We start from the raw sequence: 15,114 nt of genomic DNA, 5'->3' as shown, positions 1-15,114 counted from the left end.
ACATTTTCTGGCAGGTATTTTCTGAAGGTATTTTCAAAATGATGTGACAAGGTTAGTACCACAATCAAGTTGGTAGCTACATGACAGAAGTCAAAGGTTACATGACACTAAATGATTGTTTAGCATTGTAAACCACAAAAATATACTACTTTTGATCTGCCTGCATAAATATCAACATTTTTGTTTTCCAGAAGCTGAGTGTCATTTTTATTTAATGATGGTTTCGCTTATTTGATTTTTACCTTCTAATGAAGGCCAGAGCATACAAACTTTTGGCAGGTTATCGACTAGAGCTAACACTCTGACAAACCACCTGCTACTACAAGGTTTCAGACCTGAAATCTAAGTTTGTTAAATTGCCACATGTATTAGATAAAGAAACAAGGTGGTGCCTCTGCCATATAAAATGCCAACCATACTAAATGTCACACAAAAATTTTTAGCATTTTACAGCCATCTACTCTCTACATGTACAAGGAATTTTGTACATTATCAATTTTTTGCACATGATGTTTGTTCAAAGAGGATATCAGGTACATAATTAATGCAGTTAAAAGATTAACTTTTACACGTAATGAAGTATTTGCTGTAAACAAACTGCAACAAAGAAACAAAAATTTTACCACAGTAAGAAGCACATAATAGTGACACTACCTGCTTTGAATGACTTCTGTACACTTACATTTCTGTCATAGATAAATGACTCTGCAGTTGGAACCTAATGGGTTTGCATCTCATTACATGTATCTCTAAATATATATTTTTACATTATTACCCAGTACCATCAGTCTTGATAGATTGTCCCTCTGATGATCTACAAAATGTAGGAGAGAATATAGGGCTTATGATGATTTCACTGACAAAGGTATGCACTTCTAGCAGAACCATCTAGGTGAGTACAGCTGTATTTATTTGTCTTCCAAGCTGGGTCTTTATGTAGTACCTGAACTACATGGAAAGTTGCTGCCATATCTATTGAATTTTTTGTTCATGCATGTGAAATGATTGGGAAAAAACAGTGGGAAGATAAATGAGACAATGATGTTAAGTTTAGTGATTTAGTATCAAAAAAATGTGCTTTGAGACATCCTCAGATTTGTGAGCAGAAAAATTAAAGAAAATGGCATAGGATATTTAGAAAGCATGGTAAAGATTAAGAAGCTCAATTTTGCTATGACTTCTTACAGTGAGTGTATCACCAGTCATTTCAAACCAGTAAGTAGTTGCTAACCCACAGCATTTAAGATAAGAAGCTCTCATCCATCTTACTTGTTTGTAATACTGGCCCTCAAAGATGAAGTAATTATTGTTTAAAATGGAACTGTTTACAGTGAGTAGGGGGTTAGTCTTTAGTTTGCATTAAGATGAATTTAGGAACAACAAATGATAAACAGCAAAAGTGAAACATAGAAGATGGCATAAACGACATTGTCTATAATGTGGTCAAGAACATAAGATGGGAACATCACTAGTACAAATGTTAGGCACTTGAGAATGTTCACAATTCTCTCCATCTTGGTGAATAATACTTGGCTCTGTAGTCACAAATGATTAACAGGAAAAAATATTATCCATAATTACACTTGTTAAACCACTTGGTCAGATATTAATAATTTCAAAATACATATCTCATTACCAAATGCTCTTAACATAGTCATTACAGTCACATATACAAAAAGCAATCACCACATTTGACAGTAGAAAATTACATTCATATGAATAAATATGCCCAACAAGACATTCAAATAATAAGCATGTGCAATATTTATAGATATACAGTATGTGGTTGTAATGATGGTATCAAGAGATTTGAAAAAGAATTACCCACCTTGAAACTGATAATGGCTGAATAAAAATCTTCATAGGTACCGTATAGCTGTGGAAATATATTTTTTCCTGTTTATTCAAAAATATTGTTTGTGTTCTAAGTTGAAGTTTGCAGATAATGAATTGCAGTCTTCAATAAATAAATATTGAAATATCTGCAATTGAGGCAATAACCAATGACCTTACTTCTGTCATGATGTCTTAGTTAATGTACACATAGATGTCAGGACTGTGAAGTCTCGGGTGGAGGTATGAGAGGATGTAGATTTAAATGTAAGGTTATGCATGCAATATTATGAGATGCCTCAGCAGTGGAGATACTGTGTTAGATACATATATTTTGTAAATGGTGTTGACAAGGAGGTGGTGCAGAGGCTTTTGAGTCATACTTACCACAGCCATTGATAACAATGGGAGAATATTAAACATACTGAGTAAAAGATTCAAGGGAGCTAAGTTAGGTACATATATGCGGAGATTTTGATAAAGGACACAGATTTAATGCTGGGTGTTCTTATGTCAAGTTATACAAGTCAAGATGGTGATGGTGGTGCTGGTGGTAGTGTTTATAACAGATTGGAGTGGACTGTGTGGAATTGGAGAAGAAACACACTGCTTGATGTGAAAAGAGAAGCACCGAAAAGGGCAGGAGAAAAAAAGTGAAACTTCATTGGTTGACAGGGTATGTGATATTATTGCATTGATTGCAAAGCCAAATCAAGTCTATAAAGAACATGTCAGTATAAGCCCACTTAACAGTATGATGTTGAACCATCTCTTGCCTGGATGCATGCACTGATTCAGTTGGGAAGGGCATCATAAAGCTGTTGTAACCTCTCCTGAGGCAAATTGGCCAACTGTTGTCACTAGTCTTTGACATCCTGCATACGGGCACTGGGGCGGAATTGACGTTTGAACTGGTTCCACATATGTTCTATTGTGAAAAGATATTGTGCTCTTGCTGGCTACAGGAGTGCTTCAACATCATTCAGACAGTTCATAGAGGCATATGCCATGGATGGATGAATATTAATCTATTGAAAAATGGCAAAATGATACTTTCACATAGCTGTACCACATAAGTGTGCAGGATGTCTGGGATGTGGCATCAGAGTTCCCTCATTCACTACAAGCCATTATATTAAGTCGTACATGATGACTCACCACACCACAATGGTATGAGTAACAAAGCTATGTCTCTCCAAAACATTGGAAGAATGAGACCTCTCTCCAGGTCACCACCCTGCTCATGACGATGGTTATCCAGTGTAGCACAAAACTGCAATTCATCGCTGAACACAATGCAATGCCACTCATCAGAAGTCTTTGTTTTCCAGTCAAAGCACCCCTTCAAATGCAGTTATCTGTGTTTTGACATTACCTACAGGCCACATGTGGGATGGTAATTCCCTAGTCTAGCTGCTGTTAGTCTCTGAATAATGCTGCGGGATATTACAGAATGTTGCCGGAGGTCCATTACTTGTAACTTCCTTGGAGATTAGAGCTGTGTGCCGGACTGAGGCTCAAACTCAACACCATTGCCTTTTGTGGATAAGTGCTCTACCGACTGAGCTACCCAAGCATGACTCATGACTCGCCCTCACAGCTTAACTTCTGCCAGTACCTCGTCTCCTACCTTACAAACTTCACAAAAGTTCTCCTGCAAAATTTGGAGGTCTGGAACTTCTGGAAGAAAGGATATTGTGGAGAAATGGCTTAGCTGTAGCCTGGTTGTTGTTTTCAGAATGAAATTTTCACTCTGCAGCAGAGTGTGTGCTGATATGAAACTTCCTGGTAGATTAAAACTATGTGCCAGACAAAGACTTGAACTCGGGTCCTTTGCCTTTCAAGGGCAAATGCTCTACCAACTGAGCTAGTCCCACAAGTTTCACAGGAGAACTTCTGTGATGTTTGTAAGGTAGAGATAAAGGACTGGCAGAAGTAAAGCTATGAGAATGGTTTGTGAGTTGTGCTTGGGTAACTCAGTTGGTAGAGCACTTGCCCATGAAACACAATGGTCCTGATTTCGAGTCTTGTTCCGGCAGACAGTTTTACTCTACCAGGAAGTTTTATTCCAGTGCACCCTCCACTGGAGGGTGAAAATTTCATTCTGGAGTCCTTAGCCATGAGGAGTGGCCTCAGAGTTTGAGATGCCACGTCACGAATTGCGCGGCCCCTCCCAGGCGCCATGTCACGGATTGCGCAGCCCCTCCCGCTGGAGGTTCAAGTCCTCCTTCGGGCATTGGTGTATGTGTTGTTCTTAGCATCAGTTAGTTTAAGTAGTGTGTCAGTGTAGGGACCTCAGCAGTTTGGTCCCTTAGGAATTCACACACATCTGGAGTCCTTTACTTGTTCTCAGATGGCAGGCACAGTGTGCTTCATGCACGATATGGTAATCCTCCCTTTTGGTAGTCAGTCATGGTCAATCTGACCGTCATGATAATGAGTATACCTGCCTTCATGTTCCCATTCAGTCAAACATACAACAGTGGTCACACTTTTAGCGCCCCAAGAATCTAGATACTGGATGATTTGAGCAAATGAAGATCCCTAATGAGGCCCCTTCCAACTCTGTCAGGCGCTGATAATGCTGTCTCTCGTGGGTGCATGGCATCTTCATGTCTTTTACAGCAATGAGTCAACACCTAACAGTGTTCGTGAACTGTATACACCTTACCTGACCTCGTAAGAACACTAAACATGGACAATACTAATGCACTCCAGTGACCATTATATCTGTCACATAGAACTGCAACTCTAATAATTTATAAACCTACTGATGGTGTTTATGCATATGAAGTTATATTGCAATCTGACCATGTGTTCTGGGTGCTTCACATTTTTAGTTGGGTAGCGCGTGATCTTAAAGGTATTGTGTGACATGGTTAGACAATTTCTGCTACTACTTTGTAGCCCATTGTTCACACCTACGTATAATGCTTTCAAAGATTGTTAGTCAGATCTGGTGAAAGGAATGTGTTGAAACATAAGGGTAAAATATATGTAAATTGAATGAGTATTAAAGCTAAACTGATGGAGAATCATGAAGATAAGTAGAAGAGTCTCTATGACTGGAATTAGAGAAAAAACTCACGTGGAAAAAGACTGCAACAGTGAAAATGACACTACAGCAGTTAGTTATTTTAGAACAATAACTAAATAAGACATTACATGTAGAGAGAAGATAGGATGTTAAACTTATCATGTCACTCATTTGGCATCTTCTCTTGTATCACCAGTGTGTGCAGAATCCTGCTATGCATATTGCACTTTTGTTATACATTTAGAATTAACATATGTTAGTCTCCATCTGCTCATTTTCTTTGCTAATTTTCTTTTCTGCAACTTTTCTCAATCCTTAAGGCCTCCCACATTATGGTTTTCCTGCTCTTAGCCTCTGTATGTTTCATTATCTCCATGTCTGCAATTTACTGTTTGTCACTTCCTTTCTATCTAGTTTCTTCAGCCCTTTATTAATTTATTTTATCATTTACATGTTTTGATTTATGTCTCAATTTCTTCCCTGTCTGAAGTGTGTAATTTTGTTGTTGTAAAGTGCTAGACAGCTGCTTGGTACATCAAGTCATCAGTATTTCCCTTCAAGTTAAAGAAAACCTTTGAACTGGAACATATTTTGATGCACATGTACATGAGTACAAATCTGTCAACTTAAAATTGTTTCTAAGGTATAAACTGGCCAGTAGTGATGTAACAAAATTCACAATTCTTGAAGATAGTTTAGAACCTTGGCTCAAAGAAAGGTATTATCCTTCAACACATGCTGTTCAGTTACTGTTGACCATATATCTTATTCTGAGTATGGCAACACAGCATCTGTTGAGAAGGATAACGTATGACTTTTCTGTGTAGATTTCACACTAACCAGAATGATTGATGTTTCCATCATGTACTGGAGCATGAGGTGAGAGAGTTGTAGGGTCTCTAGCAGGTGCTGCACCTCCTGTTCCCCTGTCGTTGAGCCCAGGACCTGCTCCTTGGACATTCGGAGATGGAGAAAAGGCACCTGTTTCGTCTGCAGTGTCATAGGCATCTAGGTCATCTTCGTGATCATCTGCTACTTCATCTGCCTGAGCTGCTTCCTCAATGGCTTCCATCAGAACTTTCCGGGGAACTAAAACAAACCATGCTTTAAGAAGGGGGTCAATGTTTAGTGCATAAAGATAATTGTAAAGATATAGTACCAGTGGCTCTTCCTAGAATTCCTCATGACTGATGTACTGCAAAATTCACATAAAATGCTCAATTAAGGGAAAAATTAGTCAATTAGATGTTTTAAGTATGAGCTCCTCTTTTGGATACACAGTAGCTAAAATGAGCCACATTACTGATGTTGAGTTGTTTTACAATGAAACTGTAACATACAAAATGTTTTTACAACATTCATGAGAGAAAGTATACTACATGGTATATTTTATGTCACCTTCATAAAATAAATTTTACAAATTTCTTATGCAGTAAACACAATGCAATTCTAAATCATACATTTTAAACTTGAGTAGAACTGTAAAAGAAAAAGAAATACTTATCTTTCTTGTCATTTAAACTGCATTTGCCACCTAGAAACTATGAAAGTGAAAAATATTTCATTATAACTCTTAAAATTAAAATTCTCCTGCTATGTAATCCCAAATTCCTGGAACCCATAACACATATTGAAATTCCTGCCCTGCAGGAACTTGAGCAACATGCACAACACCACCTCAAAAAGGTGTCCATCCTGCTCACTTCCTACTCCCGCCTCGGAGTACCACTGTCCGCCCCTTCTACAACAACCTCCAAACCTCCCCCATGTCCGCTCATAGCTGAGAAATCCTGTCTTGCAGACCTACTACACTTACCCCACCCTCCAAAACTCCCTCCCACCAACACACAGAACTCAAAACCTAAACAAACCCACAACACAGTCATGAACTTTTCCTCCAGAAGCCTTAGTCCCACAGAAATATCAGTCCTTTCCAAAGGCCTCACCTTTTGCCCCACTCCCAAATTCAACCATGCAGGACTAGTTAAAGACCTTCTCTCCTTCTCCCGGTCCCTACAGTGGAAACACTTTTTCACCACCAACCCGACCAATCAGACTCAACCAAAGACCAATATTGAACCTTGCTTAACTCAGTTCACTCCCCCATCCAACCGTGATCCACCCCCACTGCCTCCAAACCACCCCCAGTTAAATTTTCAGAATTTCTTATCCTCGAACCTTGCCTCACCCTCATTCCCCAAAACCCTCAACATGCATACTAACCTTACATCTGCAGAAAGAACCACAGTCCACCATCTAAAAACTGATCCTGATCTTATAATCCTACCTGCAGACAAAGGCTCCACCACCGTAGTTTTGAACCGCAAGGATTATGTGGCAGAAGGACTCCTTCAGCTGTCAGATATTTCCACCTACAAACCGTGCCACAGTGATCCCATTCCAGCAATCCAGCAGGATCTTCAATCACTACTCAAATCCTTAGGCTCATCCCAGAACCTCTTCCCAGAGTCCATATCTCTACTTACCCCTACCACTCCCTGCACTCCCACCTTCTACATGTTTTCTAAAGTCCATAAACCCAACCACCCAGGATACCCCATTGTGGCCGATTACTGTGCCCCCACTGAGAGAATCTCTGCTCTTGTAGACCAACTCCTGCAACCTATTACCTGGAACCTATCCTCCTATATAAAAGATACCAACCATTTCCTCGACCGTCTCTCTGCAGTTCCTTTCCCTTTGCCACATGGTGCCCTGCTCATCATTATTGATGCCACCTCCCTGTACACTAACATTCCTAATGCCCATGGCCTTACTGAAATTGAACACTACCTTTCCAGATTCCCTATGGATTCCAAACCAACAACCTCCTACCTAGTCTCCAAGACCAACTATATTCTCACCCACAATTACTTCTCCTTTGAAGGCATCACCTACAAACAAATCTACGGTACGGCTAAGGGCACCCGCATGGCACCATCCTATGCTAACCTATTCATGGGCCATCTAGAGGAATCCTTCCTAAAAACCCAGAATCCTAAACCCCTCACCTGGTTCAGATTCATTGATGACATCGTTACTATCTGGATTGAAGGTGAGGACACCTTATTCACATTCCTCCAGAACCTCAACAACTTCTCCCCCATTTGCTTCACCTGGTCCTACTCAACCCAACTAGCCACCTTCCTAGATGCTAACCTCCATCTCAGAGATGGCTACATCAGTACCTCCGTCCATATCAAACCTACTAACCACCAGCAATACCTCCACTTCGACAGCTGCCACCTGTTTCATACCAAGAAGTCCCTTCTGTACAGCTTAGCCACCCGTTGTCATCGCATCTGCAGTGATGAGCAGTCCCTCTCTAAATATACTGAGGGTCTCACTGAAGCCTTCACTGACCGTAATATCCTACCATCCTTGTACAAAAATAAATCTCCCATGCCTTATCTTTCCAGTCTCCCACCACCTCCCAAAGTCCCACAGTCTGGCCACAGAGGAGCATTCCCCTCATAACTCAGTACCATCCACGACTGGAGCAACTAAATTATATTCTCCGCCAGGGTTTTGATTACCTCTCGTCGTGCCCTGAAATGAGAAATGTCCTACCCACTATCCTTCCCACCCCTCCTACTGTGGCATTCCACCGTCCACCAAACCTACACAATATACTCATCCATCCTTACACAACCCCTGCTCCCAATCCCTTACCTCATGGCTCATACCCCTGTAATAGACCTAGATGCAAGACCTGTCCGATACATCCTCCTATCACCATCTACTCCAGTCCGGTCACTAACATCACCTATCCCATCAAAGGCAGGGCTACCTTTGAAACCAGTCATGTGATTTACAAGCTAAACTGCAACCACTGGGCTGCATTCTATGTAGGCATGACAACTAACAAGCTGTCTGTCCGCATGAATGGCCACCGACAAACTGTGGCCAAAAAACAAGTGGACCACCCTGTAGCTGTTAGGTTAGTGTTGTTTAACGTCCCGTCGACAACGAGGTCATTAGAGACGGAGCGCAAGCTCGGGTTGGGGAAGGATGGGGAAGGAAATCGGCCGTGCCCTTTCAAAGGAACCATCCCGGCATTTGCCTGAAACGATTTAGGGAAATCACAGAAAACCTTAACCAGGATGACTGGAGACGGGATTGAACCGTCGTCCTCCCGAATGCGAGTCCAGTGTGCCTGTAGCTGAACACGCTGCCAAACATGATACTCCTCATCTCAATGACTGCTTCACAGCCAGTGCCATATGGATCCTTCCCACCAACACCAGCTTTTCTGAATTGCACAGGTGGGAACTTTCACTGCAATACATCCTACATTCCCATAACCCTCCTGGCCTCAACCTTCGTTAGTCACTGTCCTCACCCATCCAGCCGCCGCCCTGTTCCCATTCCGGCACTACACAGCCGTCATTTCACCTCCACACTCAGTCTTTTAATTTATTTTTATTTTTATTTCTCTCCTTTCTGATACTTACCACCTCCCCCCTCTGCACCTTCTCTCCTGCCCTCCATCTAAACTGCAACACTTCACTGTCTGCCACTCCAACCATACAATCCCTCCCCCTCCCCGCCCCAGCCTCCTCCTTACCCCCACCCAGTCACCACTCCCATCATGCACTGGTGCTGCTGCTCGCAGTGTAGTTTCAGTTCTCCAAGACTGCAGATGTGTGTGTAAGTTGCACTTGCGTGAGTGTGTGTGCATGTGTGTATGGGTGTCTACTGCTGAAAAAGCTATGATTGTGTGAATCTTTTTATTGTGCCTATCACGACTCAGCATCTCTGCTATATGGTGAGTAGCAACTTTCTTTCTCTCGTACTGTTACATTCCATCCTGGATTTTCCATTGTTTGATTTCATTATAACTGTTACATATCATTCTGTTTTAACATATCCTCCCCCTCCCTCCCTCAATGAAGACATATATTTGTGGAAATTTAAAAATAAATGCATCTGCAGGTAACAGGTATGACATATTTGCACTGATATATGACAATAAAGGCAATGATTCAAAGTGACAGACTGTGAACAGAGTAAGAAACACACATCTACCAATGTGAAGAACTTGTGCGTTTAACTGACTCTTAGTGAGCTTATAAACAAATTCTGGGCACACTGGATATGGTGTGTCAGAAATGTATGAATGTTGGTGCTAGTGGGCAACGGAAGATCCTCATATTCATTGTCCTGGTTACAAATGGCAGCAGCATATGGTCATTTTGGACCACTGCATCACATGACCATTCTGATGTTAAAGGCAACTACATCACAAATTAGGATCAATGCTGCACTCAGATTGCCTAGGAGCATCAGCAATTGTTTCCTGGAAGCTGGACTATGAGCAAAGGTGGCACCTGCTATGAATCTTCTCATACTTCATCAGCATTCAACCTCTCTCACAAGATACAATAAAAACAGAAACTGAAAGGTGACTGAAGTAGTTGTGTGGTAAGAGGTGAGAGCAGATATGGTGACATATAGGGCCACATACATACATCATGGTTTGAAGCCAATAATGATAGTTTATCTCTGATGTCTGTTGAGGGAGCACTACACTGTAAATCCAAAACTTAATTCAGGAAATTATGTTGCCATTTCAACAATGTGAGGGAGACATAGTCTTCCAGTAGGACAATATCCATGTGATTACTTCTTCTCCACTCTCCAAGACTACTCTGGGCAGCAAGGCCTCCAGACCTTCCCCCTCTGAGAATATTGGGTACGTGATAGAATAGAGCCTTGTTAGTCTGCAATATTGTGATTCCTTGACTAATTGCAACAACAAGGAACACTATCTCCTAAGATGACAAGTAGCAAGAAACACTATCTCCTAAGATGACATCCATTAGTACCATGACCATCCTTACATATGATTTCAGGGTTGCACTGTAGCTAGATGAGACAATTCAAGATACTGAGAGTGTTTAATGCAATCATAAAGTCTCAAAAGTGAGCATTGTATAAAAATCTAGGAATATACTGCAGCTCCATGTGTATCAACCCTGTACGGGCTCTGAAAACAAAACTACACGAAACACAGTGCACACAAGGAAATTTAAGCAATCATTCTCCCAGTGTCAATGGAATGGAAAGGAACCCTAACATGCATTACAATGGAAATTATCCTCGGCCATGCACTTCACAGTAGAGATCAGAAAGAGAATGAGTATGAGTCTAATGTTGAGGGCTGAGTAAATTAGAAATCAAGGCACCACTGTTAGGTCAGCACTATACTGGTTTACTTCCTCCCCACAATAGTAGCTAAAGTAGCAGTGATGGGGCAATATGGCCAATTGTCAGGATCAGATGACCTCAACTGAAGCTGTGTTTTGTGATACTGTCAAGGATATAAGATTAAAATTAAGTGATGTAGTGTATACAACAGAGAATGTGCTCCAATAGAGGAAGAATGATGTCTGAAACGCATTCAGTGCTATAGTCAACAATTCAGACAAAAAACATACACATTTCATCCAATGCAAACAAGTGTTTGTATTCTTGTTTATTCCACATTCATCATGAGAAAATACATGTGTGCAGTCAAGCAAAAACAAGGCACTGAAGAATATCACTGTCCTGTGGCCAAAAGGTGTGCTATTTGTGTATTCTTTTGATCATGGCAACTTGTGTTCATGGGCTAATAGCAAGTCATGTAGCTTATCACTCATTTTTGTAAATTTATTTTAATAATTAATCATTATTCATCCTCAAGTCCTGCTTCTTGTACTGTTGACATAGACTTGATAACATGTCAAAGGTGTGTGTAAGCCAACATAATTGTTAGACATTCTATGAATAGAGATGCAATATTAAAATAAATTTACAACAGGCTTCAAAAAGGTTTTACACACACACACACACACACACACACACACACACACAGAGCAGGAGGGAGAGACAGAGACAGAGACACAGACAGAGAGAGAGAGACAGATACAGAATAATATTCACTGCCAACTGATCAGTCATTGTATTGATATATAACAACTGTTATGTGAACTCTCAGGTTTTCTTGGTGTGACTGATTAATGCCATGCTTCTGTGTGTTCTGCTGAGCTGTTGTTTCTGTTTTATGCACAATATTTTAATGACTGATCCATCCATTTGCTTGGAGGCCAGGTGTCAAATATAAATAATAGCAACACTCGCAGCACCAGAAGAAGATGGCTAGGTTGGTTGTCAAAATATTGTGCATAAAATGAAAACAACAATTTGGCAGAACACCTGGAAGCACACTATTAATAAACATGCCCAAAGGTTGCATATGTTGTGGCAATGCAGCCAGTCCTCAGCTATACCTCCAAACTCATGTACTTCCTCTCCTTTTTATACTGGTGTAGTCCACTTGCACCTGACAACTGACTCAAATGGCGAGTTTTCACTTAAATGGGCAGCAGTGGAGACTTGCAACTTGAGTCTCTGAGCTTACAGAGGCTGCAAGTTTTTAGATGACATCATAAAACTGACTGGCAAGTTTAAAGCAAGTATATAGAGCACATTTTTGATTTCTATTTCACAGTGGTTTGCAGAGTATGGCTGTAGATGTATATCTGTTCACTTGCGTATGTATACAGTGCAAAAACTGTATAGTATGTTAATGAAACACAATTTATGTTGAGTTATTGCTTCAGGCTGAAAAAACTCATTCGAGGAACTATAAAAAGTGCAAATCTTTCTTATTAACAAGGAATTGCTTCACGCAGTGAGCCTACCACTATCTGAAATACTACACACATTGAAAGGCATGAATAGCTTCATGAGCTACCATTGTTTCAGTTTCAGAAATGTGATGACAATATAGCTCATATGACAATTATTCAGATGACAATGATCAAATTTCTTAAAAAATTTAACAATGTTTTCAATACCAAAGAAAGGAAAAGGTTAATTTATAATATCCAAGAGGATAAAATCTGGCATTCATTTTATGATGGAGCGTATACAAAAGCACTTGTTTTTAACACATTCAAACAGTGAATATACTAGCAAATTCAAGCACAAATTGCATTGTAGGAATGCATGGTCTCACAGCAATTTCAGCTAACAAAATTTTCGTGGCCTTCTAGCAATGTCATGTTGTTCAATATCCATGAGCTACCAGACAAGTGCTCCTTTGTCATTCATCACTTGATGTGGGTGGCAGCTAGAGAAAATTTAGTTACAATAATTTTGTGCAGTTTTCTCCAAGTTTTTCAAGGTGTGCAGTTATGAACCACATAAAGAATTCTGAGAGTAGTAATTGCAATCTGAAAAGCTTTTCCTGTACATCCACAAAGTAGAATGTAGTTATATATGTAAGTATTCCAGAGTTCATATTCTAACCATCAAGTGGTCAAACACTCTGGTGAGTGCAACATGCTTGAATTTGATAGCTACTTTATAACCTGTGCCATCTAGATCCCTCGACCCCTCCCTCCCAATACCAGCTTCTCTGAATTATATAAATGGGAACTGCCCTGACAAAACATCCTTCAATCCCATAATCCTTCTGCCCTAACTCTCAGCTACTCCCTACCCAACACCCACACCCACTCCCGCACCATGACCTTAGCTTCGCTCATCCTACACTCACACCCTCATCGCTGTAGTCTCCCTCTTCTACTGTCAATTGCCCCCTCCCCACACCATTATGCACTGTGTACAGCTCTTCCTGTCTGTGGCCAGAATGTGCTCACCAGTGTCATATTCCTATCTTCTTCAACTGCCGCCACTCCCTCCTAGCCATCAGCCACCTTTCCCTAACTCTCCCTCCCATTTCACATTTCATTTCTCCCCTCTCTCACCCCCACCTGCCACAACCCCTCATCCCAGTGAAGTAGTTGTGCTGGCACTACGTAGTCACCCATTCCTCTCTGTGGCTAGAACATACTCACCAGTGTCATATTCCTATCCCCTTCAACTGCTGCTACTCCCTCCTAGTCATCGACCACCTTTCCCTAACTCTCCCTCCCACTTCCTGTTTTATTTCTCCCTTCTCTCATTCCATCTGTGCATGCATATGTATGTGCACTTCATATATCTCTGAAGAAGGATCTGTCCGAAAGGTAGCAACATTCTCAGCTTCGTTTATGAGTCTATCAGTATCTCAGCACCTCAGTTGTTCAGTGAGTTGTTACCTTTATTCCTTCCATTATTTATACTCCACCAAGGATTTTCCATTACCCTATTTACAATTGTCTTCTGTTAGTCATGAGATAAGAATATGTAGTGATGTAAGACTTCCTGTTCCCTTTTCTCTTAGAAGTTAGAAGCTTGTGATATTTGGAACCTATGCTTGATACTCATGTCAGCCTCCAATTGAGGATGAACACTTTATCTATATACGATCTGTACTTGGCCAAAACCCTATAAGTTCATGGCAGTGGGCACTTGTAAAACATTGATATATTTGTTACTACACTTAACATTCATGGATGGAGCATGAGAGGAGTGACTGTCAGAGTTTTCAATATTTCTATTTCATTTCAGTGAGTAAAGAAAACCCATTTTTAATAACATTATCCTTCTTCATGATTACTAAGTGTCACCCTTTAGCCCAATACTAGATGTATCCATGTACCTGAACAGCATTCATGACAACTAGCAGAAGATCTGACAGAGAACCTGAGAAAATTCTGGTCTTATGTAAAATTGCTGAGGGGCTCTAAAGGCTTCCATTCAATCCCTTGTTGACCAGTCTGGTGTGGCTATTAAAGATAGAAAAACAAAAGTCAAAGTTTTAAATTTCACATTCAAGAAACTGTTCACACAAGAGAACCATACAAACATACCATCATTTGACCATTGGACAGACTCCTGTATGGACGACATAGAAATAAGCATACCTGGCATAGAGAAGCAAGTTACAGATTTGAAAACAAATAAATCACCAGGTCTGGATGGAGTTCCAGTTCGATTCTACAAAAAGTACTCTATGGCAGTGGCCCCTTACATAGCTTGCATTTATTGTGAATTTCTCCCCCAGCACAAAGTCCCAAGCAACTGGAAAAAAATGCAAGTGACTCCAGTGTACAAGAAAGGTAAAAGAATGGACCCATAAAATTACAGACCAATATCCCTAGCTTCTGTTTGCTGCAGAACCCTTGATCACATTCTCAGTTTGAAAATAATAATCATTCTTGAGGCTAAGAAGCTTACGTTCACAAATTAGCATGGTTTTAGGAAGCATCACTCATGCAAAACTCAGCTTGCCCTTTTCTCACATGATATACTGAGAACTATGGATGAAGGGCAACAGGCAGACCCTGTATTTATAGATTTCTGGAAAG

General features: G+C 40.6%; 1 protein-coding gene across 1 annotated transcript in view; it reads right to left on the bottom strand.

Moving 5' to 3' along the window:
• The window catches only part of LOC124556082 (protein eva-1), a 350,386-nt gene that overhangs the window by 37,944 nt on the left and 297,328 nt on the right, over positions 1-15,114 (bottom strand). The window contains exon 7 of the mRNA XM_047130109.1: positions 5,711-5,959. Within this exon, the coding sequence (XP_046986065.1) occupies positions 5,711-5,959 (249 nt within the window). The remainder of the gene's footprint in view (positions 1-5,710; positions 5,960-15,114) is intronic.

Source organism: Schistocerca americana, chromosome X (assembly GCF_021461395.2).
Source record: "Schistocerca americana isolate TAMUIC-IGC-003095 chromosome X, iqSchAmer2.1, whole genome shotgun sequence".
Classification (NCBI taxonomy): Eukaryota; Metazoa; Arthropoda; class Insecta; order Orthoptera; family Acrididae; genus Schistocerca; species Schistocerca americana.
This window is presented reverse-complemented; position numbering and strand designations above follow the sequence as displayed.